The sequence below is a fragment of the Schistocerca serialis genome, chromosome 4 (genome assembly GCF_023864345.2).
Source record: "Schistocerca serialis cubense isolate TAMUIC-IGC-003099 chromosome 4, iqSchSeri2.2, whole genome shotgun sequence".
NCBI classification, from domain to species: domain Eukaryota; kingdom Metazoa; phylum Arthropoda; class Insecta; order Orthoptera; family Acrididae; genus Schistocerca; species Schistocerca serialis.
In genome coordinates this window covers 689,303,898-689,328,897 of record NC_064641.1, presented here as the reverse complement: position 1 = coordinate 689,328,897, position 25,000 = coordinate 689,303,898, and the positions used below count along the sequence as shown (strand labels likewise).

At 42.8% G+C, this 25,000-nt stretch overlaps 1 protein-coding gene across 5 annotated transcripts in view; it reads right to left on the bottom strand.

Annotated features, from left to right (window-relative positions):
• The window catches only part of LOC126473185 (rab11 family-interacting protein 4), a 939,113-nt gene that overhangs the window by 24,113 nt on the left and 890,000 nt on the right, over nucleotides 1-25,000 (bottom strand). For all 5 annotated transcript variants that reach the window (XM_050100073.1, XM_050100074.1, XM_050100075.1 and 2 more), the window contains one exon: nucleotides 589-692. In XM_050100073.1, the coding sequence (XP_049956030.1) occupies nucleotides 589-692 (104 nt within the window). The remainder of the gene's footprint in view (nucleotides 1-588; nucleotides 693-25,000) is intronic.

Below are 25,000 nucleotides of genomic sequence, written 5' to 3'. Positions count from 1 at the left end.
TGGAATAGGTATCGAATATATTGCTTCCCCCTACTTATACCTCCCGAGGAGATCACGAATGTAAAATTAGAGAGATTCGAGCGCGCACGGAGGCTTTCCGGCAGTCGTTCTTGCCGCGAACCATACGCGACTGGAACAGGAAAGAAAGGTAATGACAGTGGCACATAAAGTGCCCTGCGCCACACACCGTTGGGTGGCTTGCGGAGTATAAATGTAGATATAGTATACTTCTACGGAAAAAGGTAGATAAATAAGATAAAATAAATTAAAATAATAATCTGGTTTGGAACACGGGACGCAAAAGTGAGAGATCGTGATGCTAGCCACTACGCTAACAGTTGAGCTGACGTTCTCGCGTGCTAAGTACGCCGATAGTTTGACAGTCGTTTTCTCTGTAACCTTCGAGTATCTACGGATAAGCCGAAACACGTGTTTGCTTATTTTGGCTCCTCTTCCACTGAGCGAAGTTTCTGGTAAATCGGCATATGACACTTGCCGTGTCCGTCTCTTCAGTTACCTTATCATGCCTACAAACATATCCCTTGTGCGTGACCACCGTGTTGCAATTAGCAGCTGCTGGAGACTCACCTGGCCTGGAGGGCGGCGCTGTCCTGTTTGGCGCGCGTGTAGCGGTCATCCGTGTTGGTCTGGTTGTCCGCCAGCACGTTTACCTGCTGCTGCAGCATCTGGACCTGCACACACAACACAAACAAAGGCCGTTAATTTCACACACCACTCCGTACGTTCGAAAGTTACTTCCTCCCTGACACAGGAGAGCCTGTTGGAGATCACAGCCATAACGAGCACATCCATGTGCTTGGAGCTATATGCCAGTTATGCATTTTGGAGCAGCTGTTTGAGCTGTAAGGAAACACAAATTATGCGAGTCGCCATTTTATGAGGGGTGTCCTGGGCCATAACGAAGCCCCAAGGAGACTACACGCGTTTACACCGAAAATTGTCCTGGGCAGCACAACCCCATACGTGTAACGGGAATCATTGACAACGAAGGTGTGCAATACACGTGACAATCATCCTCCGTGGAAAGAAATTTCGTCAACAAGAGCACCGTGAGAACTGACTAAAAATCTCGGGCCACCATGAGCTTGGCAGTGAGCATGACCGTCCAATTTGAGCTTGGGGATCCACATCCACTGTACCGATGCTTCGGTGGCACCCGCGTGCAGTGCAAGGATCTGGTAGTGGGTTGGGTTGTTTTGGGGAGGAGACCAAACAGCGAGGTCATCGGTCTCATCGGATTAGGGAAGGAACCGATGTAGGGAAATCACGGAAAACCTAAATCAGGATTCCCGGACGCGGGATTGAACCGTCATCCTCCCGAATGCGAGATTAGTGTGCTAACTACTGCGCCACCTCGCTCGGTTCTGGTAATGGGTACCCCCAGACATGATTACCAACTAACTGATCGATCGCTGATTAACAAGACTTTTCTGTAAGCTATGCAGCTCCTAAATACAGATTAGGACGAACCACGGTCCTCTGAAAAAGTAATCAGTTGTGCACCACATCGCCTGGCTGGTTCAATGGAGTACCAGTGCGTGGGAGTAAATTCCGTTGTAACAAACTGACTGGAGATCTGCACGGATAAGAAAAATGCTATCCATATCCGCGAATATCAAAATAATTTAAACCACTTTATACCGTTCGGCAAGCTGGAGTTCCTACGATAGGTCTGCATCTGGACTGGTTTTTCGTCTGTTGTTGTCAGCGTTGGTAATTCACATTCCACAGACTAAGAACGTACAAGCATAACCAAATTGTAAAACAACCGTCTTCGATAATTACTGTACACGGATACTGTGAAATACTCTGCAGTGTATTTCCTCCAAAAATGGTTCAAATGGCTCTAAGCACTATGGGACTTAACATCTGAGGTCATCAGTTCCCTAGACTTAGAACTTCTTAAACCTAATTAACCTAAGGACATCACACACATCCATGCCCGAGGCAGGATTCGAACGTGCGACCGTAGCAGCAGCGCGGTTCCGGACTGAAGCGCCTAGAACCGCTCAGTCACAACGGCCGGCCGTATTTCCTCCACAATGGGAAATAAAGTAACGTACACGTTGTAGTCACATCTTGCACTCTACCGGTATTAAATGTTGACTATATATAGTTCGTTTACCAAACGTATGTTAATGCACAACAACAACAACAACAACACTACGTGCTATATTACTTAGTGTTCTTGCAAAAACTTCTTTAAAGTCAGTGCCGCCATTAGACTGTGTTTTATTTGCAGTGTTACATTTACACGATCACGATTTCGGCTTTAAATTGCCATTATCAAGTGTTTTAATGTAATACAGTGCCTAAGTTGGTATACTGTCGTATTTAAAATACACTATTAGACACATATTCAGTGATAAAACAAAGCACTAGGCTTTTACAGAAATATTGACCCTCAGACAATGTGTCTAATAGTGTATTTTAAATACGACAGTATGCCGTCTTAGGCACTGTATAACATTAAAACACTTGACAATGGCCATTTAAAGCCGAAATCATGATAGTGTAAATGTAACATTGCAAATAAGAAAGTCTAATGGCGGTACTGAGTTTAAAGAAATATATTATGACTGTGGCCCCACATTACGAAGAAATTATTCTTGCAAATACTTTTAAGAAAAACTTTGTTAGCAGCACTGACCTTTTTTTATACAGAACTAATTTTATTTCTTATCTGTCACAGGTGAGTGAGACCAAGACGCGAAGATTCGAATCGATGGAATGTGCCGCCATATCGCTTACTGGCAGCTGTTGGTAATTACTTGAGCGACCTCCGCTAACGTAAATTAAACCGGAATGACTCTGCTGTGATATTTCACATTCAAAAACGGATAATACAAAACACAAATTTTGTAACGAAAACTGCTGTTTACCATATTTACAAAATACATGACATGTTAATATCCGCACGGATACGGATACACACGGTAATACTGACTTTGCATCACAATCGATCGATCGCACCAGGAAAATTAGGAAGGTCGCCATCTTTAGCCGCTGCAAACGTGAACAACACAGCTACCGTCTTCAGGACACTGCTAGTTCAAGTCAATATTGCGGGATTCCGTCTCGAATCGGTAACAGTGATTATCAATTAATCATCATCATCGATCGCTTTTGATGCTAGGTCAGTATAATTGTGCGTACCCGTATCCGTGCAGATCTGTAGCCATGGATTAATGACAAACTCAAAGTAGTGCTTTAGCGCCTTTTGAGGCTAGAATATCCTTAGCACTACTGCATGTTGTGCGCCAGCTTCACTATAATATTTTGTAGAATACACAGGGCATCTGTCAACTAATTGCCTAGTCAGTCAAGCTATATTTGCCTCCTTTTCATTTTAAAAATGCTCATAGTGCTCAATATTAATGTGTCTGCTTTAACATATCCCTGCAGAAAAAAGGGAAATTCTTCTTCGGAAAAAACTCCTATTTAACGTAGGAAAAATACTGCATACCATTTGTTCTTTAATTCGTTGCTCCGTTCAAGACTTTACAATATACATCATTTGTGCAGAAAGACGAGAAAAAATATTGATGCGGTGTGATACTTTTCTTTGCTAATTAGACTTAAGTCGTTAATCATTAAACTGCGAATCCGTTAAATGCGACTGTGTAACAGTTACGGAACTCTTTTGTCAAAAATTTCAAATCCCCTTTCCTCTAAAGAGACATATTCTGGAAAGCATGAAATACAGGAATATCAAGAAATTTTACAAAAAATCGCACTAACTGATGAGTTAAAGTGGTTTGCATAACGTGCTGTATATACAAAATGATTACTACTCTGATGCATAATGGGAGTTCTGATGGAAACACAAACACTTCTCCCAAAGTGCTGTCACAGAGAAAGATAACATTTTTGGCTTTATCAGCAGCTATTCGTCGAAATACTCCCATGTGTGCTTCCAGTGACGCAAAATAAAGCTGAAACAAACACTGGGGTCTATCTCAACGGTACTTAAAATGCAAAAAACATAAAAACCAATGATTTAATTCTGAAACTTTTAATCTTTTTAAGATGAACAGAATGGTGATAGATAAATCTAGCAGACAAGTAAGGGCAGTCATTAAAACAGGAAATAAAATCAAATGAATTTCGTTACTTGGGAAGTACATCGATAGATGGCAATGGCAACAGGATACTGAAGTACTGCAGCGGCTAAACAAGCCTTCAAAAATAAGAGTACTTTAACAACCAACCACCTTAAAATATAAACAAGAAATAAATTCAGTAAGACACTTGTTCGAAGATTTTAAGGTATGGTTGTAAAAGGTGGCTATGGGGAAGCAAGAAATGGAAAAATTGTAAGCAACAGAGATGTCAATATCGAGAAGAGCCACAAAAACACCATGGGCGGAGACAAAAATCTTAGGAACACTTATTGGAAGAAAGTAAAGAGAGAACGACATTAATTAATGATATAGAGAAGAAAGAAAAGTAACTTCATAAAAACTGTCTTAGAAGAAGAAAATCCCGGAAAATAAATCATCCGTAGTTAGGTCCATGTTGCACGAGAACTCATTGCTCTTCAACGGGTAATTTTATTTGCACGTCACAAATTATTATTCTTTCTTTTCTCAGACGTTATGTCTGGTCAAAAATGGAAAGTGACGCGGACCTTGATCAAGCGTGACTTCCTTTTAACTGTACGGTATATGTTACATTGCATTTAGGAACTTCGGGTAATTGAACACGTATCAATAATTACAGATTTCTGTAGTTGTATATATACGTTTGGATGTAGCTGTATTGAGTTGATGTACTGGTGGATATTGTGTGGTATGACTCCTGTAGTTGATAGTATAATTGGTATGTCAACTTTATCCTGATGCCACATGTCCTTGACTTCCTCAGCCAGTTGGAGGTATTTTTCAATTTTTTCTCCTGTTTTCTTCTGTATATTTGTTGTATTGGGTATGGATATTTCGATTAGTTGTGTTAATTTCTTCTTTTTATTGGTGAGTATGATGTCAGGTTTGTCATGTGGTGTTGTTTTATCTGTTATAATGGTTCTGTTCCAGTATAATTTGTATTCATCACTCTCCAGTACATTTTGTGGTGCATACTTGTATGTGGGAACGTGTTGTTTTATTAGTTTATGTTGTATGGCAAGCTGCTGATGTATTATTTTTGCTATATTGTCATGTCTTCTAGGGTATTCTGTATTTGCTAGTATTATACATCCGCTTGTGATGTGGTCTACTGTTTCTATTTGTTGTTTGCAAAGTCTGCATGTATCTATTGTGGTATTGGGATCTTTAATAATATGCTTGCTGTAATATCTGGTGTTTATTGTTTGATCCTGTATTGCAATCATGAATCCTTCCGTCTCACTGTATATATAGCCTTTTCTTGCGTCTTGATCGATGTGTGGGTGTGTTAGATACGGGTGCTTACCATGTAGTGTTTTCTTTTTCCAATTTACTTTCTTCGTATCTGTTGATGTTATGTGATATAAAGGATTGTAGAAGTGGTTATGTAATTGCAATGGTGTTGCCGATGTATTTATATGAGTGATTGCTTTGTGTATCTTGCTAGTTTCTGCTCGTTCTATGAAGAATTTTCTTAAATTGTCTACCTGTCCATAATGGAGGTTTTTTATGTTGATAAATCCCCTTCCTCCTTCCTTTCTGCTTAATGTGAATCTTTCTGTTGCTGAATGTGTGTGATGTATTCTATATTTGTGGCATTGTGATCGTGTAAGTGTATTGAATGCTTCTAGGTCTGTGTTACTCCATTTCACTGCTCCAAATGAGTAGGTCAATATTGGTATAGCTTAAGTATTTATAGCTTTTGTCTTGTTTCATGCTGTCAATCCTGTTTTCAGTATTTTTGTTAGTCTTTGTCTATAGTTTTCTTTTAGTTCTTCTTTAGTATTTGTATATCTGTTCCTATTTTTTGCTTGTATCTTAGATATTTATAGGCATTGTTTTTTTTGCAGTCGCTGTGGTTATCCAACATGTAATCTTCAAGTTTAGTGTGTTTTCCCTTGACAATGCTATTTTTCTTACATTTGTCTGTTCCAAAAGCCATATTTATATCATTGCTGAATACTTCTGTTATCTTTAGTAGTTGGTTGAGTTGTTGACTTGTTGCTGCCAGTAGTTTTAGATCATCCATGTATAGCAAATGTGTGATTTTGTGTGGGTATGTTCCAGTAATACTACAGCCATAATTTGTATTATTTAGCATGTTGGATAGTGTGTTCAGAGCAAGACAGAACCAGAAAGGACTTAATGAGTCTCCTTGGTATATTCCACGCTTTATCTGTATTGGCTGTGACGTGATATTATCTGAATTGTTTGGATTTTAGGTGTGGTTTTCCAATTTTTCATTACTATGTTTAGGAACTGTATTAATTTAGGATCTATTATTATTATTATTATTATTATTATTATTATTATTAAACTTCCTGGCAGATTAAAACTGTGTGCCGGACCGAGACTCTAACTCGGGATCTTTGCCTTTCGCGGGAAAGTGCTCGCAGGAGAGCTTCTGTAAAGTTTGGAAGGTAGGAGACGAGGTGCTGGCAGAAGTGAAGCTGTGACGGAGCGTGAGTCGTGCTTGGGTAGCTCAAATGGTAGAGCACTTGCCCGCAAAAGGCAAAGGTCCCAAGTTCGAGTCTCGGTCCGGCACACTGTTTTAATCTGCCAGGAAGTTTCATATCAGCGCACACACTGCTGCAGAGTGAAAATCTCATTCTGGATGATGATGATTATTATTATTAAAGAAGAGCATACAGATGTGAGTTAATACTTGCTAACCACCACCTTGCACACATTACAATAGATGGAGTTGCGCGCGATAAACGAAACTTTGAAGGCGTGTTTCTACATCTGAAAAATGAAGTCTGTTCGAACTTCGCTCCAGTTGCAAAAGGGTGGTGCTAGTGGTGCCGCTGTGAGGATGCAAATCAGGTTTGCTTCAAATACGCGCTGTAAAAGTAGTGAGCATAGCTTTGAGACTGCACGAAGTGAATTGATGATTGTGAAGAATGCCTTTAGGACGCCGAAGACGCCATTTTCACACCTCACTGAGTTGGAACGAGGCAGTGTACTAGGGCTACCAGAAGCTGGATGGTCCTTCTGCGATAATGCAGAACGGCTTGGCAGGAATGCAGCCAATATACATGGCTGCTGTCACGTATATTGCTGGTGACGGGAAGGCACGGTCGCAAGACGACGGGGCTCCGGACGGCAACGTGGCACTAGCGAGAGAGAGAGAGAGAGAGAGAGAGAGAGAGAGAGAGAGAGAACCATCGTGTGTGGCGGCTCTGGCACATAGTACTGCATCTACGGCAGCAATGGAGCAGCAGTTGGAACCACAGTGACACCACGAACTGTTCAAATCGGATACTTCAGGCGCCCTGTGGCGTGCCTTCCACTGACCCCCAAACCACCGCCATTTGCGCCATCAGTGGTGTCAGACAAGAACTCATTGGGGGCAGAGTTGAGATGTTTCCTGATAAAAGTCGGTTCTGCCCTGGTGCCAGTGATGGCCCTGTGTTGGTTAGCCGACCCGTTTGCCTCCTAGACACACTGGACCTTCACGTGGAGTTATGAGCTGGGGTGCTATTTCGTATGACAGTAGGAGCACTCTCAGTTATCCCAAGCAACCTGACTGCAAATTTGTACGTCTGGAGATGCCCAGGGGACTTTTCCAGCAGGGTAACGCTCGTCTACATACCACTGTTGTAACCAGACATTCTCTACTGGTTGTCCTCATGTTGCCTTGGCCCACTAGACCACCAGATCTGTCTCCAATCGAGCCCGTATGGGACATCATAGGACAACTCCAGCATCGTACACAACCAGCATTAATCATCCCTGTATTGACTGACCAAGTGCAACAGGCATGGGACTCCATCCCACAAACTGACATCCAGGACCTGTATGACACATTGCATGCTGGCAGTCAACATCTTGGATGTTACATCGGTTGGTTGGTTTGAGGGATAAAGGGACCGAACTACAGGGTCATCAGTCCCGGTTACATCGGTTATTAATGTACCAGCATTTCACATTTGAAATGACTTTTTTTGCGCTTACTTTAATCTGTGATCTGGCAACGTTTATCACTGATACCTGTACAATGTATTTCCGAAATTTCATTGTTCTATATTGTTAGTGTCCAATTTTTTTTCCGTCAGTGTACAAATTATTCTACGAAACAGGAGTTGGCAAGGAGAAACTTTTTCAGTTTATTTTCAAGTTATTTTACTTTGCTGTCAGATGTATTACAAAATGTTATCAGTGGAATGAATTAATGGGACCTGCGGTGAACTGCGTGACTAAATAGACATCGCGGGATCGAACCTCGTCTAGACTATGGAAATTTTCAGCCTGTCATTAATTTAGCCTTCACCTTTCATCGACGTGACGATTCAACAGAAACAACATGGTTCAGATTCCACGTTAAACTATAGGTTAGGGACACCCAAGTCTCCGTAGTAACGTCTAACTGAACGACTCGCATCATGCCTCTGGGCCACATGTAATCGTATAGTAGAACTGCAGCAACTACAACGGAATGGTAAAAATGACGAATGGCGGAGAAGCATGGCTAAGTCAACAAGCTGTAGTTTTTAGTATCGGTGATGATTTGTTAATACATCTAACTTCCAGGCACCCTGGTATGGTTATGACTTGGGCCGCTGGAAATCCATGTGACATTCTTAAAGTAACATTGTTAATGGCAGAGAATATTTGGGTGAAACAAGGGTTTCAAATTCCACCAGCAGAATAAAAAACACGCACAAGGCATCAGCTGCAGTCCTAACCGACAGTGATCATCAGAACGAAATTAGAATGACAATGAAACCGGTCCTTCATGCTAGTCGCCTCTGACAACGGAATGTCATCCTCATCTGCGACGTTGCCCAGCATAAGCTCGGCCATGACATTGTCCCCGCGGAGGTTACGACTGCCTCCGGAAAGATAGCCTACCGCTCGTGGGAGAAGCGGACGGAAGACGTGGGATAGTTCCCGACCTTCAGCTCGTCGCCAGTCGGGGCTCACCTCTCCAGCACGCTGCGGTCATCTGCAGGCGCAAGCTTCAGCTACGTTTTCCTAGCTGCGGGAATTCCCGCAACGTGCTGCGTGACACGCATACGATGCCACGCCATCCACTAGCACAATGCAAACATACCAGACCGATTCCCGGGGGTGCGGGCTAAGCAGGGCCGCCGAGGTCTATTTGCCAGTAACGCTTGCCTGCTACGGAGGGGGGGCAGTCTGTTCCGCACGTTGCAGCCATTTGCTAGGTTGATGGAGCGGCGCTCCAACTGAGCAGCAGCGACTACTTGCAATATTTGTTTCTCGTATATGGGCAGTAAAACAGTAAGTAATCCTTCCGGAATGATTACTGAAACATTCACCAGAAATGTCGGCTGACTGCTTCTCTGCCTCACAGGATGAGCAGCTTTTATCGAGTTGGTATACGAACAGTATACAGGGTGATTCAAAAAGAATACCACAACTTTAAAAATGTGTATTTAATGAAAGAAACATAATATAACCTTCTGTTATACATCATTACAAAGATGTATTTAAAAAGGTTTTTTTTCACTCAAAAACAAGTTCAGAGATGTTCAATATTGCCCCCTCCAGACACACGAGCAATATCAACCCGATACTCCAACTCGTTCCACACTCTCTGTAGCATATCAGGCGTAACAGTTTGGATAGCTGCTGTTATTTCTCGTTTCAAATCATCAATGGTGGCTGGGAGAGGTGGCCGAAACACCATATCCTTAACATACCCCCATAAGAAAAAATCGCAGGGGGTAAGATCAGGGCTTCTTGGAGGCCAGTGATGAAGTGCTCTGTCACGGGCTGCCTGGCGGCCGATCCATCGCCTCGGGTAGTTGACGTTCAGGTTTCATAACTAACCTTTTTCGTAGGACTCTCCATACAGTTGATTGTGGAATTTGCAGCTCTCTGCTAGCTCTGCGAGTCGATTTTCCTGGGCTGCGAACAAATGCTTGCTGGATGCGTGCTACATTTTCATCACTCGTTCTCGGCCGTCCAGAACTTTCCCCTTTCCACAAACACCCATTCTCTGTAAACTGTTTATACCAACGTTTAATACACCACCTATCAGGAGGTTTAACACCATACTTCGTTTGAAATGCACGCTGAACAACTGTCGTCGATTCACTTCTGCCGTACTCAATAACACAAAAAGCTTTCTGTTGAGCGGTCGCCATCTTAGCATCAACTGATGCTGACGCCTAGTCAACAGCGCCTCAAGCGAACAAATGTACAACTAAATGAAACTTTATAGCTCCCTTAATTCGCCGACAGATAGTGCTTAGCTCTGCCTTTTGTCGTTGCAGAGTTTTAAATTCCTAAAGTTGTGGTATTCTTTTTGAATCACCCTGTATTTTATGGGATATGGCTGACGCCGAGTTGAAAAACAAAATACACAAGAAGTTGAGCAGAAATCAGAAGAAAATGGTTCAAATGGCTCTGGGCACTATGGGACTTAACATCTGAGGTCATCAGTCCCCTAGAACTTAGAATTACTTAAACCTAACTAACCTAAGGACATCACACACATCCATCCCAGAGGCAGGATTCGAACCTGCGACCGTAGCAGTCTCGCGGTTCCGGACTGAAGCGCCTGCCACCGCGGCCGGCACAATCGGAAGAAAAATGAAACTTGCTAGAAGAAATGTCTTTATATGTCCAATGTAATACATTTGTAAAGCTTGTTAGAGTGGATGCTCGAAATAGCTGCTTATGATAAGTGATCTTTATTTACGACAGGCTGTTTCGGCCTTATCGCCATTTTCAAATATCTGCAATTACAATTTTGGTGAGAACAGGTATGGACGCCATTATGATTTATATTAAAGTAGCTATATTGTACTCACGTCTGGATTGATATGACGTCCATATTACGTCGTTAGTTGACTTTTATAAGTGTCACTGCTTCAATAAGATGGTACACGATGTCAAGATGTTGAACGTAAAATATTAATTACGACGTGGCAGCAGTTTGAAGCTATATGCTCACGAAGATTGTGTAGATGAATAGCGATATTATTTTATTAACTAAAATTTCTTACGATTACCTTTGATTGTTGCAACTATCATTTTTCCATTCAACGATCAACAGATTAAATAACCTACCATCAGAAAAGCCAGGAGTTCAAAAAAATTTAACACACTTCGTTATATAGCCTATACGAATGATTTTGACCCCAACATAATCCCAAAATTATAATACAAATGTAAAACACCGAGGCAGGACACAATACATGGCGAGATATTCCGGCACAGAAAATAAGATACGTACCAGCAGTCTACCTTCGTAAAATCTCCAACAGCAATAATGCACTTTTTGAATCCATACATGTTCAACTAGCCTTTCGAACCAGTAACAACCTTTCAATAAAATTACGTTCCGCCACCACTTGAAGATCGGAATACGATAACCCAGGCATATATAAAATCACATGTGGCAGGTGTAATAGCGTTTGGCCAAACAGGAAGAAATTTTAACGCGATTTATAAAGAACACATTAGAGTGAATGTACTCAATCAAGCTTCTTTGTACCCCTGAAAAATCAAAATTACACTGCTGATACGATCAAAAATGCACTACAGATCCTGCACAGAATACCCAAAGGTTTTGGAATGAACATTCTTTAAGAATGATAAATCTGTATGTACACGAGAAAATACCCACGAGAAATATTAAACGAACATACAGAATTTAGACAAGTTATATCTCAAAAACTTTATTGAACTTTTAGAACACAAAAATGGATATATCGGAAGTAACATGCAACAACCAAAGGCAATCGTACCAAATTTTAGTTAATATAATTATATGCTGTTCATCTGCACAATCTTTGTAAACATATAGCGCCGTAAGAGCGAACTGTCAAAACTTATCACATCGTAATTACCATTTTATTTTCAACATCCTGACATCATTTACCATCTTATTGAAGCAGTGGCAGTTATAAAAGAGTCAACTAACGACGTAATATGGACGTCACATCAATTTAGGCGTGAGTAGAATACAGCTACTTTAATAGGCATCCACAACTGTTCTCACCAAAATTGTAATTGCAGGCACTTGAAAATGGCGATAAAGCCGAAACAGTCCGTCGTAAGTAAAGATTACTTATTATAAGCAGCTATTTGGTGCATCCACTCTAATAATCATGTCACTATAACACATATTATGCTACTGGCCCAAAAAAAGAAAAAACTGTAAAGCTATTTCTGCTGAGTTTTTAGCCACAGTTATAATGACCTGCATGTTATTGTGATTAGTACTGTGAACGCCGATTAAAACTGGGCCCGTTGAAGTAATCAGTGACCTTTGGCGTAACCGTTGCCTCCTGCCAAGGGTATCATGTTGTCCTTGGGCAGTTAATTTCTGACACATCTGGCATTCCTCCATATCGTCGATTAACTATTTTGTTATTAAAAATGTTATAGTATCGTTCTTCTTCACGAAGTAAGTACATTTGTGCGACTGCTTTCTGCTTCTCGAATATTCTTCCCAATAATATACAGCCTTTCTCCTCTTACATGTGCTTTCTAAGTGCCCAAATTAAAAGGTTTTTAGAGCGGTCACTGCGCTGCTTCCTTGCCTTCGCCGCCTCCGCAACTATTGTCGCGCCGTACTGCACTGCGCCTGTAATAGCAAAATATTCCTTGCAGCGCGCTGCAGCTCGCGTCATGCAAATGGACCACAGAATACTACTATCGTCTAGCAGAAACTGTAGCACCCACCGACCTCCAACAAACTGCGAAAATGAATTCAAACATTTCTGCAACTTTTTCTCGCTTTGATCCCCCACAAAAGATGTAAAGGGAAAAAGTTGGTCGCTTGCCAAATTTCGGATGTTTGCTAAAAATTTCGCGTCAGTTATACGTGACAAATTGTTACTTCACTGTTACTAACCAAGGTAACCAGACACTAGTTACTGACTACTGGCCAGTAAGTATGCACAAATTACCTACTTGTACTACTGTAGCCAACTTCATATGTTGCTGTTCGACACACATTTAAGGAGATATGGCGTGATAAGTATTGAATAGCACGACAAACCAACTTCTCTTAAAAGCTTAAATATATCCATATTTCAATAGCACAAAATTTTTATTGAACTGAAAAAAGCATCACAGTAGTTCTCGTATCACTATCAAGTACAGTTGTTAAATTATAAAAAACACCACTTTCATTTTTTAGGCTCTGAAGCGCGCCGCCCCCCGCCTAGGAAAATTTTTCAGGCAGCGTCCTGCGGTCCGCATAGGACAGCGAAAGACACAAGCGTATTCCGCACGGCTGCAATATATTTTCGCACCTAGGAAAACGTAGCCTTAAAGCGGCACGCGAAACGTCAGCGGAAGCGTGCCTCGCATTCAAAAGTCCGCGTTAAAAGGAGTACGTTGCTCCCTGGTGCACGACATGTACTACGGTTCGAGATATGTAAGCGGAATCGGGCAGTTATGTTGGAACAGCGAGAACTATGACAAGGAAACATTCGCAGTGCGTATAAGAAGTTTTTATTTATTACGAACTATGTGGCAGAATACACATACCAAAATAAGAGTCGGCCGTGGTGGCCGTACGGTTCTAGGCGCTTCAGTCGGGAACCGCGGGACTGCTACGGTCGCAGGTTCGAATCCTGCCTCTGGCATGGATGTGTGTGATGTCCTTAGGTTAGTTAGGTTTAAGTAGTTCTAAGTTCTAGTGCACTGATGATCTAAGATGTTAAGTCCCATAGTGCTCAGAGCCATTTTTTGAACCAAAGTAAGAAATATTTCCACAGGTACGCACATGTCCGAAAATCTATTGTTTTGGAGTTATTAATGAAAGAACTTTGCATGAAGTCCTTAAGTCAGAAACTCTTAAATATTCAAAACATCGTCCTCTTGCTTCCACACTAGCGTGTTCTCGTTGGTCCACTTACTGTAGTATGCAAACAACCCTGCGCCGGGTAGAATGGTTTCTAAGGACATGTTAACAAACCAAGTCTGCTTTAGAAATGTCTTTGGCATAAACCAATCGTTACGGCGTCCTTACAAATAATCCTGAAGACTGAGGACTGAGGCCGTGGGAAAAGGCAGGCCGCGCAACCGAACCGCTACCACTGCATTTGTCATGGTGGTATAATTCAGATACCTAACAGTGCTACTCAAAATACTTGAGCCCCATCAAGCAAAACGAAGAATGTTATGAGGGCAGGAATGAGTAAGCACCTGTCACTTAGTGGCCATTATCGTTACATTCACATAAACTATTAGATAGCTTAGCATGAAACGTATAGACGGCCGTACTTGGTAATATTAATCACTCCCCTAATCTCCGCTTACAATATGGAACGACGCAAATCATCGTATCTATATTAAGCAGCTTTACATCTTTGTTGTCACTGCGCAAATAAACAATGGTGTCAGTGTAATCAATTTCTGCGTTCTTAAAAGCTTGATGTTATGCTGTTACGTCAAGATACCAGTCTCCAAAACATGAACGATTAAGTGCCATTTGCCATATGCAACTGAACAACCAGAGGATAGGTGTGTGTGTGTGCGTGTGTGTGTGTGTGTGTGTGTGCGTGAGCGCGAGCGCGCGCGGGGAGGGGGGGGGGAGGGAAGGAGGGAGATGTTTAACAATGCCAAATTTGAATAAGCTACTCCAGCTTAGAAAATTGAGAGGTTTTGTCGGGAACCACAGAAAGCCCAGATTAAGACAGGCGAGTCGCTAATCAATTTAACATCTTGCCTACCAACTAATAAAAGTCTAAGCCGCGACACACTCTCATCCAATATAACGTGCAATCCCACTTTAAACGTATTCCAAGTGTACACGCAAACGAAATGAAGGACGAATTACACTTCTGGAAAAATGTACAATAAGCGGTTACCTTTTACGCCAAGCTGCTCAGCAACTATGCGGGCCACAGCAGCAAATGATGAGCTTTATCGTGTCGCCTGCTCTGTTCTTCCAGAGAAATATGCGTTGTTTCGTGCTTGCTTTCCTCGAGACACACTACTTGCTGCCAGTAGCCCGTGCATACAACTGCTGACTCGCGCTTCTGCTTCCACTGTTGCAGTGGTCTTGCAGAAAGTGAACGCAGAAGCATACTATTCCGCGAACTGCTGCGACTAGTAGCATACACCTTCCGCCTGTTTAATTCCTCAACATCACGCGGCAGTCGCTTTTCCTCTTGAGCAACCTCCGAGATTGGCGTTAATGTATTCGCTTCCTTCACATCTGCCTTTACAATTATCCGTCGGCACGAGTTTCTTAATTACTACTATCGTATCGTTATGCCATTGAAAATTATTTTGGATTAGGTAGGGCTGCTTAATGCTCCATTTAACTTTTACACCATCCTGGGAGAGTCATTTCATAGTTCTTAAATACTAGTTGCAAGTACTTAAGTCTCTATAGACTACATATTCATACCGGAAGTTATGACTGATCATCAGTAGCTGGTAATGAGCATTAATTAATATCTGGCATTGTTAGAGCTAATTTGTTTTTGTTTTTCGAACAGTATGCAATACAGTTTACGAGTCTTGTGGGAGCAATCGCGATTAACGGGCGGCACAGAAGTCGCAGCGTACGCTGAAATTCTCATGTTGGTAAGATGAATGTGGCCATTTGCTGGATTTCCGGTACGCTATCCAAAACTGGGCTGCTACGATCAAAGTGGGTGCAGGTCCACTGTGTTGGGAGCCAGAGAAACTGTTTGCAGCATTGACTAGCCGAAAGGCCTGGAGGCGTAACATTTTTCCAGAAACGCTGGGATAAAAAGTCTTAAGGAAGTCGAGTAAGGGTTTCCGCAGAGGAAAGTTTTGAGTTTTTCTTGGGTGTCCTGCAGGCCGCAGAGCATAGACGGTAGTGATTCGGCAGTTTTAATAAGTGAAATGCCATACGAGATCTTAGTGGTAAATGTCGAGTTCAGAAACTGCCTGAAGGTAAACACCCGCACGTGACCACGCAGTGAACTAGCTGAATACACGGATATCGTGGATCTGTGATTTGCATTACTCGCAGTTCCCTACAGCTAGCTACAGGGGCTGATTCGCGGGTCAGATGAAGGCTACAGTATACCACTGCCTAGGAAAACACTGTACTGAACAGTTTGGACTGCTTTACTATCCATACATCATTATAATTTAAGCAGATTTTCTTCTTAATAATGGTTTGTTGATTCAGAACTAGGCCACTCGCAAATTTATTCCCAAAGAATTTTTTTCTAACACTACTGATTTCTCAAGGGCACTCTATCCTCAGCTGCTCTTGCGTGAACTGATTGTATATTTTAACAGTTACTGGTAGCTTCTCCCGCTTCTGCGTAAGTAATGAGCCAGTCCACGTAAAGCGCTAGATGAACAAATTTTATACAAAAGCACCCGATTAAGCGACGTGCCATCGAAACGAAAGACGACAAACACTAGAAAACAATAACTGACGGAGTAAACCATACTGACTCGCTTGGAAGATTCGAGTGTTGTAACTTTAAAGTGGCAACTATTTATTCACAATTTATAAAAAAATGAATACGTGTTTCAAAGTTTTACTTTCGGGAAAAATATGGTGTAGTCACCAACATTATCCATAATCTATTGCCACCAATGTGGAAGTCGTAGGATGCCCTTAGCAGCACCATTTATGTTGACAGTTCGAATGGAGCGGTCTATTGCCCGACGAATCTGTAACAGTCCTGAGGCGAATGCCATGATGTGCTTCCTTCAATTTATCAAGTTGAAGTCACAGGGGCTCTAGTCCGGCTAGTGAGGTGAGTGATACAATATTTCCCAACCCCGTCCCTGGAACAAATCAGTCACAACTTGCGCCATACGCGCCTGAGCATTGTCCCGGAAAAATAAGGGCATGTCATGCATAAAGTGTAAACGCTTCTTTCTATAAGCTTGTCGAAGGCTGTGTTCCAAAAATGAACACTATAGAGAAAGATGACGCGGCACTTTCTGCAGCACCCTTTCATCATTTTACGGGACAGTCCTCGGGCGTATACGGCGTAAGTTGTGACTGGTTTGTTCCATCAATGGGGCTGGGATATGTTGTATCACCCAACACACTCTCAGGACTTAAGCACTTGTGACTAACTTGATTCCTAAACTGAAGGAAGCGCTTCATGGTATTCGGTTCGGAAATGTTACATAGATCCGTCGGGAAACAGACCGATCCACTAGCTATCAACAGAATTGGCGCTGCTAAGGGTATCCCATGATTTTCACATCGCTGCCAGAGGATAGTACACAATGCCGGTGCCTACTTTGAAGGACAGAAACTTTGAAACCTGTATCTATTTTGTATAAGTTGTAAATAAATAGATGCCATTATTAAAGTTCCAACACTCGTTGACTTCTGTCCCACAGATGCAATTCATGATGGTGCAGATCACTTCCAATATATCAAACCCGCCGATGTCAGTCAGTTTCGTACCTCATTCTAAATATGTGACGTAGGCTCAAATGGTTCAGATGGCTCTGAGCACTATGGGACTTAACATCTGAGGTCATTAGCCCCCTACAACTTAGAACTACTTGAACCTAACTAGCCTAAGGACATCACACACATCCATGCCCGAGGCAGGATTCGAACCTGCGACCATAGCAGTAGAGCGGTTCCGGACTGAAGCGTCTAGAACCGTTCGGCCACCCCGGCCAGCTGTAATGTAGGAACATGTGAACCAACTTCTACAATCGGTGACAGCGTGTCCCATGCCTGGCGCTAAACTGCCCGATAAATAAGACAGCTTAATGGAATCTTAGCTTAATGGAATCTTAGCTTAATGGAATCTTAGCTTAATGGAATCTTAGCTTAATGGAATCTTAGCTTAATGGAATCTTAGCTTAATGGAATCTTAGCTTAATGGAATCTTAGCTTAATGGAATCTTAGCTTAATGGAATCTTAGCTTAATGGAATCTTAGCTTAATGGAATCTTAGCTTAATGGAATCTTAGCTTAATGGAATCTTAGCTTAATGGAATCTTAGCTTAATGGAATCTTAGCTTAATGGAATCTTAGCTTAATGGAATCTTAGCTTAATGGAATCTTAGCTTAATGAAATCTTAGCTTAATGAAATCTTAGCTTAATGAAATCTTAGCTTAATGAAATCTCAGAACAAAGCAACGTATACCGCTTTGTTACTAAGAGAGTCATAGAACTGTACAACACTTGAAGAATAGTACTTTTTTGGCAATCAGAGCATATGGACAGCAAAAAAAAAATGCAACAGTAAAAATTATTTGGAGTGCTACTAGCGAATTAAATGGGCTTTTCAAACAATATGGGATTGCGTTCCGAAGCTAGTTTCAGTGACAATATCGTCATCAGTGGGTTCTTTAATTCCAAGTCATGCAAATAAACATCGTAAAACATTATTACATGTGTACTACTTGGTTCGAAAAATACTGTGTTCTGTGAACAGTTTCATATTTTGAAACCAAACAGTGTTCATGTACGAATGTTGCAATGTTTATAAGCAAGCTTTTTTTCTTTTTCTTTTTTTGCACGTTTCAGACTTAAGGAACCCACTGATGGCGACATTCTCGCTGAAACTAGTTAGGGAAAGAAAAGAAAAAAGTGTTTTGCATTTAGATGGACCAACTATCCAATATTACTGTTTTTATCCAAACACAGACCAATGGAAGAGTCTCACGATTAAATGAATGGTGTTTTCGGAGTTAACGTTCCGATGTAAGAGGGTCACTCCAAAAGAAATGCACACTATTTTTGTAAAAATACAGTTTTCACTCTGCATGTGTGAAAGTTTTACAGTGTGTAGATACATCCTTCCCGCTTGTTTTTAAACTTAGTTCAACCTGTTCCCGTGAGTGGCGCCGTCACAGCATGCATTCAAGATGGCTGCTACACTTGACGTTCGTCAGAAGCAACGTGCTGTCATAGAATTCCTGTGCTGTGAAAACGAGACAGTGGGAAACATCCACAAGAGGTTGAAAAAGAAGCTGTCGAACGCAGTACAGTTAGTCGGTGGGCAAGCAGGTTACGTGATGAAAGCGGGCACGGCAATACTGAGGATTGTCCTCGCAGCGGCAGGCCTCGTACTGCACACACTCCAGACAATGTGCAGAGAGTTAACGAATTGGGGACTGCTGACAGACGCATCACAGTGAACGAATTGTCACGCTACGTTGGGATAGGGGAAAGAAGTGTTTGCAGAATACTGGAAGTGTTGGCGTTAAAAAGGTTTGTGCCAGGTGGGTTCGTAGGAGGTTGACAGTGGCTCACAAAGAAACAAGAAAAACGGTATGCAGCGAACTTTTGGAACGGTACGAGAATGGTGGAGATGAATTTCTTGGAAGAACTGTGACAGGTGATGAACCATGGCTCCATCATTTTTCACCAGAGACGAAGAGGCAATCAGTGGAGTGTCATCATAGAAATTCACCCAAGAAAAAAAATTCAAAACCACACCTTCTGCTGGAAAAGTTATGGCTACGGTGTTTTTCGATTACAAAGGACTCTTGGTTGTGGACATCATGCCAAGTGGAACCAACATAAATTCTGATGCACATGTGACGACACTGAAGAAACATCAAGCTCAACTGAGTCGTGTTCGACCACATCAGCAAAAGCAGGATGTTTTGCTGTTGCACGACAATGGACGGCCACATGTCAGTCAAAAAACTACAGAAGCGATCACAAAACTCGGATGGACAACCCTGAAACACCCGCCTTACAGTCCTGACCTGGCTTCAGGCGACTGTCATCTCTTTGGGAAACTGAAAGACTCTCTTCGTGGAACAAGATTTGAAGATGATGACTCCCTTGTGCACGCTGCCAAACAGTGGCTCCAACAGGTTGGTCCAGAATTTTACCGCGCGGGTATACAGGCGCTGGTTCCAAGATGGCGTAAGGCAGTTGAGAGGGATGGAAATTATGTGGAGAAATGAAAATATTGTTCCTAAAGGATGTATCTACACGCTGTAAAACTTTCAAACATGTAGAATAAAAGATAGATTTAAAAAATAATAGTGTGCACTTCTCTTGGAGTGACCCTCGTACCTAAAATGGGAGCTTACTTCAATGTGGATTTTTACTTACGCGAGTGAAACATCGATGGTGGTTCAGCAAGAAGTGGATACATGCATGCTGGGAACTACTAGGAAAGACAGGAAAAAAATCTGCCACGGAATAGGTTGGAGCAGAAGATTTAATTATGAACAGAATGTGGCTAGATGACAGTAGAACACATGCAGGAACAACATAGATGTGTAGGCTACAAGGCACATGACAGTGTAGAGGATGCCTCTATCCAGCAGTGCGTGTCAAAAGTCTGATGATGGATTGTACTCTGCTGCAGAGTTTTATCATCGTTCATTCGTCCACCGTGATGGAGAGTCGACAGCGCCGTTCGTAGAAAGACGCACGGCAGAAGCCAGAGAGGGGAGACGAGCAGGGGCTACAATGAGGACCTCGCGTCGCGCCCAGACTGGCAGCTGGTGGCCCTAGGTCGCGCTGCTCGCTTTCCTCTGCCAAGGCTGGACTTGGGTCTGCATTCCCGCAGTGAGCGCTCACCAGCTAGCTGACCAGCCGCTCAGGCGGCAGAGAAAGCTGCAAGGCCGTTGTGGGGCGCCTTCCCAGCCCTAGCCTCCAGTCTGACGCTTCGATCGCACTCTTCAAGCGTTCGCAAATATTGATACACCCCATATCAGTAAACTCCCATCACAATTCTTTAAGCAACCAAACTCCTATGCGCAAAACAGCTTTAAACGCCTCCTTACTTTACAAATGGGTTAGTATGTTACATGTTTTATGTTTAGCATATACTGTGATCGTGAAAATTACCGAACTATCAGTTTAATAAGTCACAGCTGCAAAATACTAACGCGAATTCTTCACAGACGAATGGAAAGACTGGTAGAAGCCGACCACGGGGAAGATCAGTTTGGATTCCGTTGAAATATTGGAACACGTGAGGCAATACTGACCCTACGACTTATCTTAGAAAATAGATTAAAGGAAGGCAAACCTACGTTTCTGGCATTTGTAGACTTAGTGACAATTTTGACTGGAATACTCTCTTTCAAATTCTGAAGGTGGCAGGGGTAAAATATAGGGCGCGAAAGGATATTTACAATTTGTACAGAAACCAGATGGCAGTTGTAAGAATCGAGGGGCATGAAAGGGGAGCAGTGGTTGGGAAGGGAGTGAGACAGGGTTGTAGCCTCTCCCCGATGTTATTCAATCTGTATATTGAGCAAGCAGTAAAGGAAACAAAAGAAAAATTCGGAGTAGGTATTAAAATGCATGGAGAAGAAATAAAAACTTTGAGGTTCGCCGATGACATTGTAATTCTGTCAGAGACAGCAAAGGACTTGGAAGAGCAGTTGAATGGAATGGACAGTGTCTTGAAAGGAGGATATAAGATGAACATCAACAGGATAATGGAATGTAGTCGAATTAAGTCGGGAGATGCTGCGGGAATTAGATTAGGAAATGAGACACTTAAATTAGTAAATGAATTTTGCTATTTGGGGAGCAAAATAACTGATGGTCGAAGTAGAGAGGATATAAAATGTAGACTGGCAATGGCAAGGAAAGCGTTTCTGAAGAAGAGAAATTTGTTAACATCGAGTATAGATTTAAGTGTCAGGAAGTCGGTTCTGAAAGTATTTGTATGGAGTGTAGCCGCGTATGGAAGTGAAACGTGGATGATAAATAGTTTAGACAAGAAGAGAATAGAAGCTTTCGAAATGTGGTGCTACAGAAAATTGCTGAAGATTAGATGGGTAGATCAGATAACTAATGAGGAGGTATTGAATAGGATTGGGGAGAAGAGGAGTTTGTGGCACAACTTGACTAGAAGAAGGGATCGGTTGGTAGGACATGTTCAGAGGCATCAAGGGATCACCAATTTAGTAATGGAGGGCAGCGTGGAGGGTAAAAATCGTAGAGGGAGACCAAGATATGAATACACTAAGCAGATTCAGAAGGATGTAAGTTGCAGTAGGTACTGGGAGACGAAGCTTGCACAGGATAGAGTAGCATGGAGAGATGCATCAAACCGGTCTCAGGACTGAAGACCACAACAAAAACATACTGTGATCAGCCAAAACATTATGACCACTATCCACCATGACGTTCGATTTTGCCTGGTGGCGTTGCGGGCACCTGAGGTGGTAACAGAAGAGTGTATGAGGAGCAGACACGGACGGTGTGTCACCCTAGCGAAGATATGGGTTGCAAATGGGGGAAATCCATTGAGCTAAGCGAATTTGATGAAGGGAAGATTATTATTACGCTGAGCTTGTGAACGAGTGTCTCGAAAACGGCGAAGTGGTCGAACGTTCACATGCTACTGTCGTGAGCATCTACAGAAAGAGGTAGGACAGTGAAACTACCACTATCAACTGTATGGTTGGACGTCGACGAGTCTTCACAGAACGTGGGGTTCGGAGGCTTGTCTGCCCTGCAAAGTAGGACAGATGGTAATGTGGCGTCTCTGCCGAAAGAGCACAATGCTGGTACACGCACAAGTGTTTCGGAGCAAACCGTTCATCGTACGTTGTTGAACGTGGAGCTCTGCAGCAGACCATCCCAACGAGTTCACATGATGACCCAATGATATCGTCAATTACGACTGCAATGGACACGGGACCATCGTGATTCGACCGTCGATCAATGGAAACGTGTCGCCTTTTCGGGTGAATCAATTTTTCTACACTAGGCCGATGGTAGTCACGACAAACGCTGTAATCGTGGCGAACGGCAGCTCGAGACGTGCAGCGCGCCACGGACGCAGGCTGGTGGGAACAGTATTATGCTATAGGAGACATTATCCTAGGATTGCATGGGACCTGCGATAGTAATCGAAGACATGTTGACGGCTGCGAACCACCTGCATACCTTCATGCTTCATTTCTTCCCCGGCGCCAATGTCATCTGTCAAGCAGTATCACTGTCGGTGTCGCGGAGCTAGAACCGTGCTACAGTGCTTTGAGGAACGTTATAGTGAACTCACGTTGATGTCTCGGCGACCAAATTAGCCTGATGTAAATTCTATGGAACCCATCTGGGTCCCTACCGCCATCACCGCGTACGCAAATCAGCGGCCCGTTATTTACGCGAATTAGATGACTTGTCCGTGGACATCTAGTATCACCTACCTCCACAGACCTACCAACACAAACTGTCGGATTCCTGATACGCAGAACCAGTGATTTATTTCGTTCCAAAATCGGAAAAACAATCTATTAAGCAGGTGGTCATAATGTTGTCGGCATGTTTCACTCTTGGGATGTAAGCCAGGCCACTAGTCTGACTCTACGGCCTCACAAGGAACATCTTTTTTACACTTGGTTCTCCAAAACTAGCGTACATCAAAATGCTACAAGCTGCATCTGCAATGATGAATTCAGAAGATATAATTTTCTCAAGTAATGAGTGCTGGAACTTTCTTTTGCTCACTTACTGCAATAAGTGAATGGAAATACAAGGGTGCTCAAAATGATTTGAATTTCTTGTGGGGTCTTTCCAAATCGCGCGTGTGCGTGTTTTGAGGTGCTTTCAAAACACGGCTTATTTTTGTGGTGTCACCGCCAGACACCACACTTGATAGGTGGTAGCCTTTAAATCGGCCGCGGTCCGTTAGTATACGTCGGACCCGCGTGTCGCCACTATCGGTGATTGCAGACCGAGCGCCGCCACACGGCAGGTCTAGTCTAGAGAGACTCCCTAGCACTCGCTCCAGTTGTACAGCCGACTTTCCTAGCGATAGTTCACTGTATACAGACGCTCTCATTTGCAGAGACGACAGTTTAGCATAGCCTTCAGCTACATCATTTGCTACGACCTAGCAAGGCGCCATATTCAGTTACTATGTCTTCTAAACAGATAATATTGTGACTCATGTACCGTCAAGAGCGACGTTCATCATTAATGGATTAAAGTTAAGTATCAAACTAATGACGCCCGCTTTCTGAATTTTAATTCCTTGTCATGTTCCGGACCTCACGTCAGTATAGTCCTTCCCTCCTCACGTCAGCCTGCGTGAGCTAAAACGCGTCCATTTCGGCCTCCACGAGTAACACAGTGTTGGCTCTTCTGCCAACACAACAATTTTGTTATCTCTACATTATTCTAGCACTGTCTCTGCTTAATTCTTAATCATCTGCTAGCAAAGAGCTTAACATAGGAGTAAGTAGTCGGGCAAAGCCAATCCAACAAGGCGAACGCTGGAAACTGCGTAATTGTATGTTCTTGCTCTCTCCAGTTTCATTCCCGAAATTTAAGATGAATGCAAAAGACTATCTCAAAAAGCGTATCCGTGTACTGCACTTTTAAATTTCTTGAAAAAGTGATGGCGCGCGCGCGCGCGTGTTAAATTAACCTACGCTATGAACAACACACACACACACACACACACACACACACACACACACACACACGGACTCGAACCTCCGGCGGGAGGGGCTGCGCAATTCGCGACATGGCGCCTCTAACCGCGCGGCAAACTGATGGTACCCAACGTTTTCTGAGAAATTTCGAATAGCTTGTAAGCCTTGAAAAAGTCTACAGTAAAACTATACGCAGCATACCAACTACACTGTCCAACGACATTAACATGACGACCTGTCAAAAGCCTGACTAACCAACTTTTGCAGCGCGGACCTTTACGAGACTTGCAGGAAGAGTGTCAGTGAGGTTCTCGAAGGTATCGACAGGAATGTGGAACCGACTCTAGTGCCGTGCTGGGTTTTTCGGATGAAGATCCATGGCGCAAACAGCTCGATCGAGGTGCTCCCACAGACTCTCGATTGGGTTTAAATCCGGTAGTTTGGTGGCCAGGACACTAGGGTGAACTCTTCTGCGTGGTCTCAGAACACGCACGTACACCGCGGACTTTGTGACGCGTTGCGTTGCTCAGCTGGTAAATGCAAAGGTGTCGGGGAAACAGAAACTGTATGCACTTGTGCACATGGTCCCCAAGGATAGATT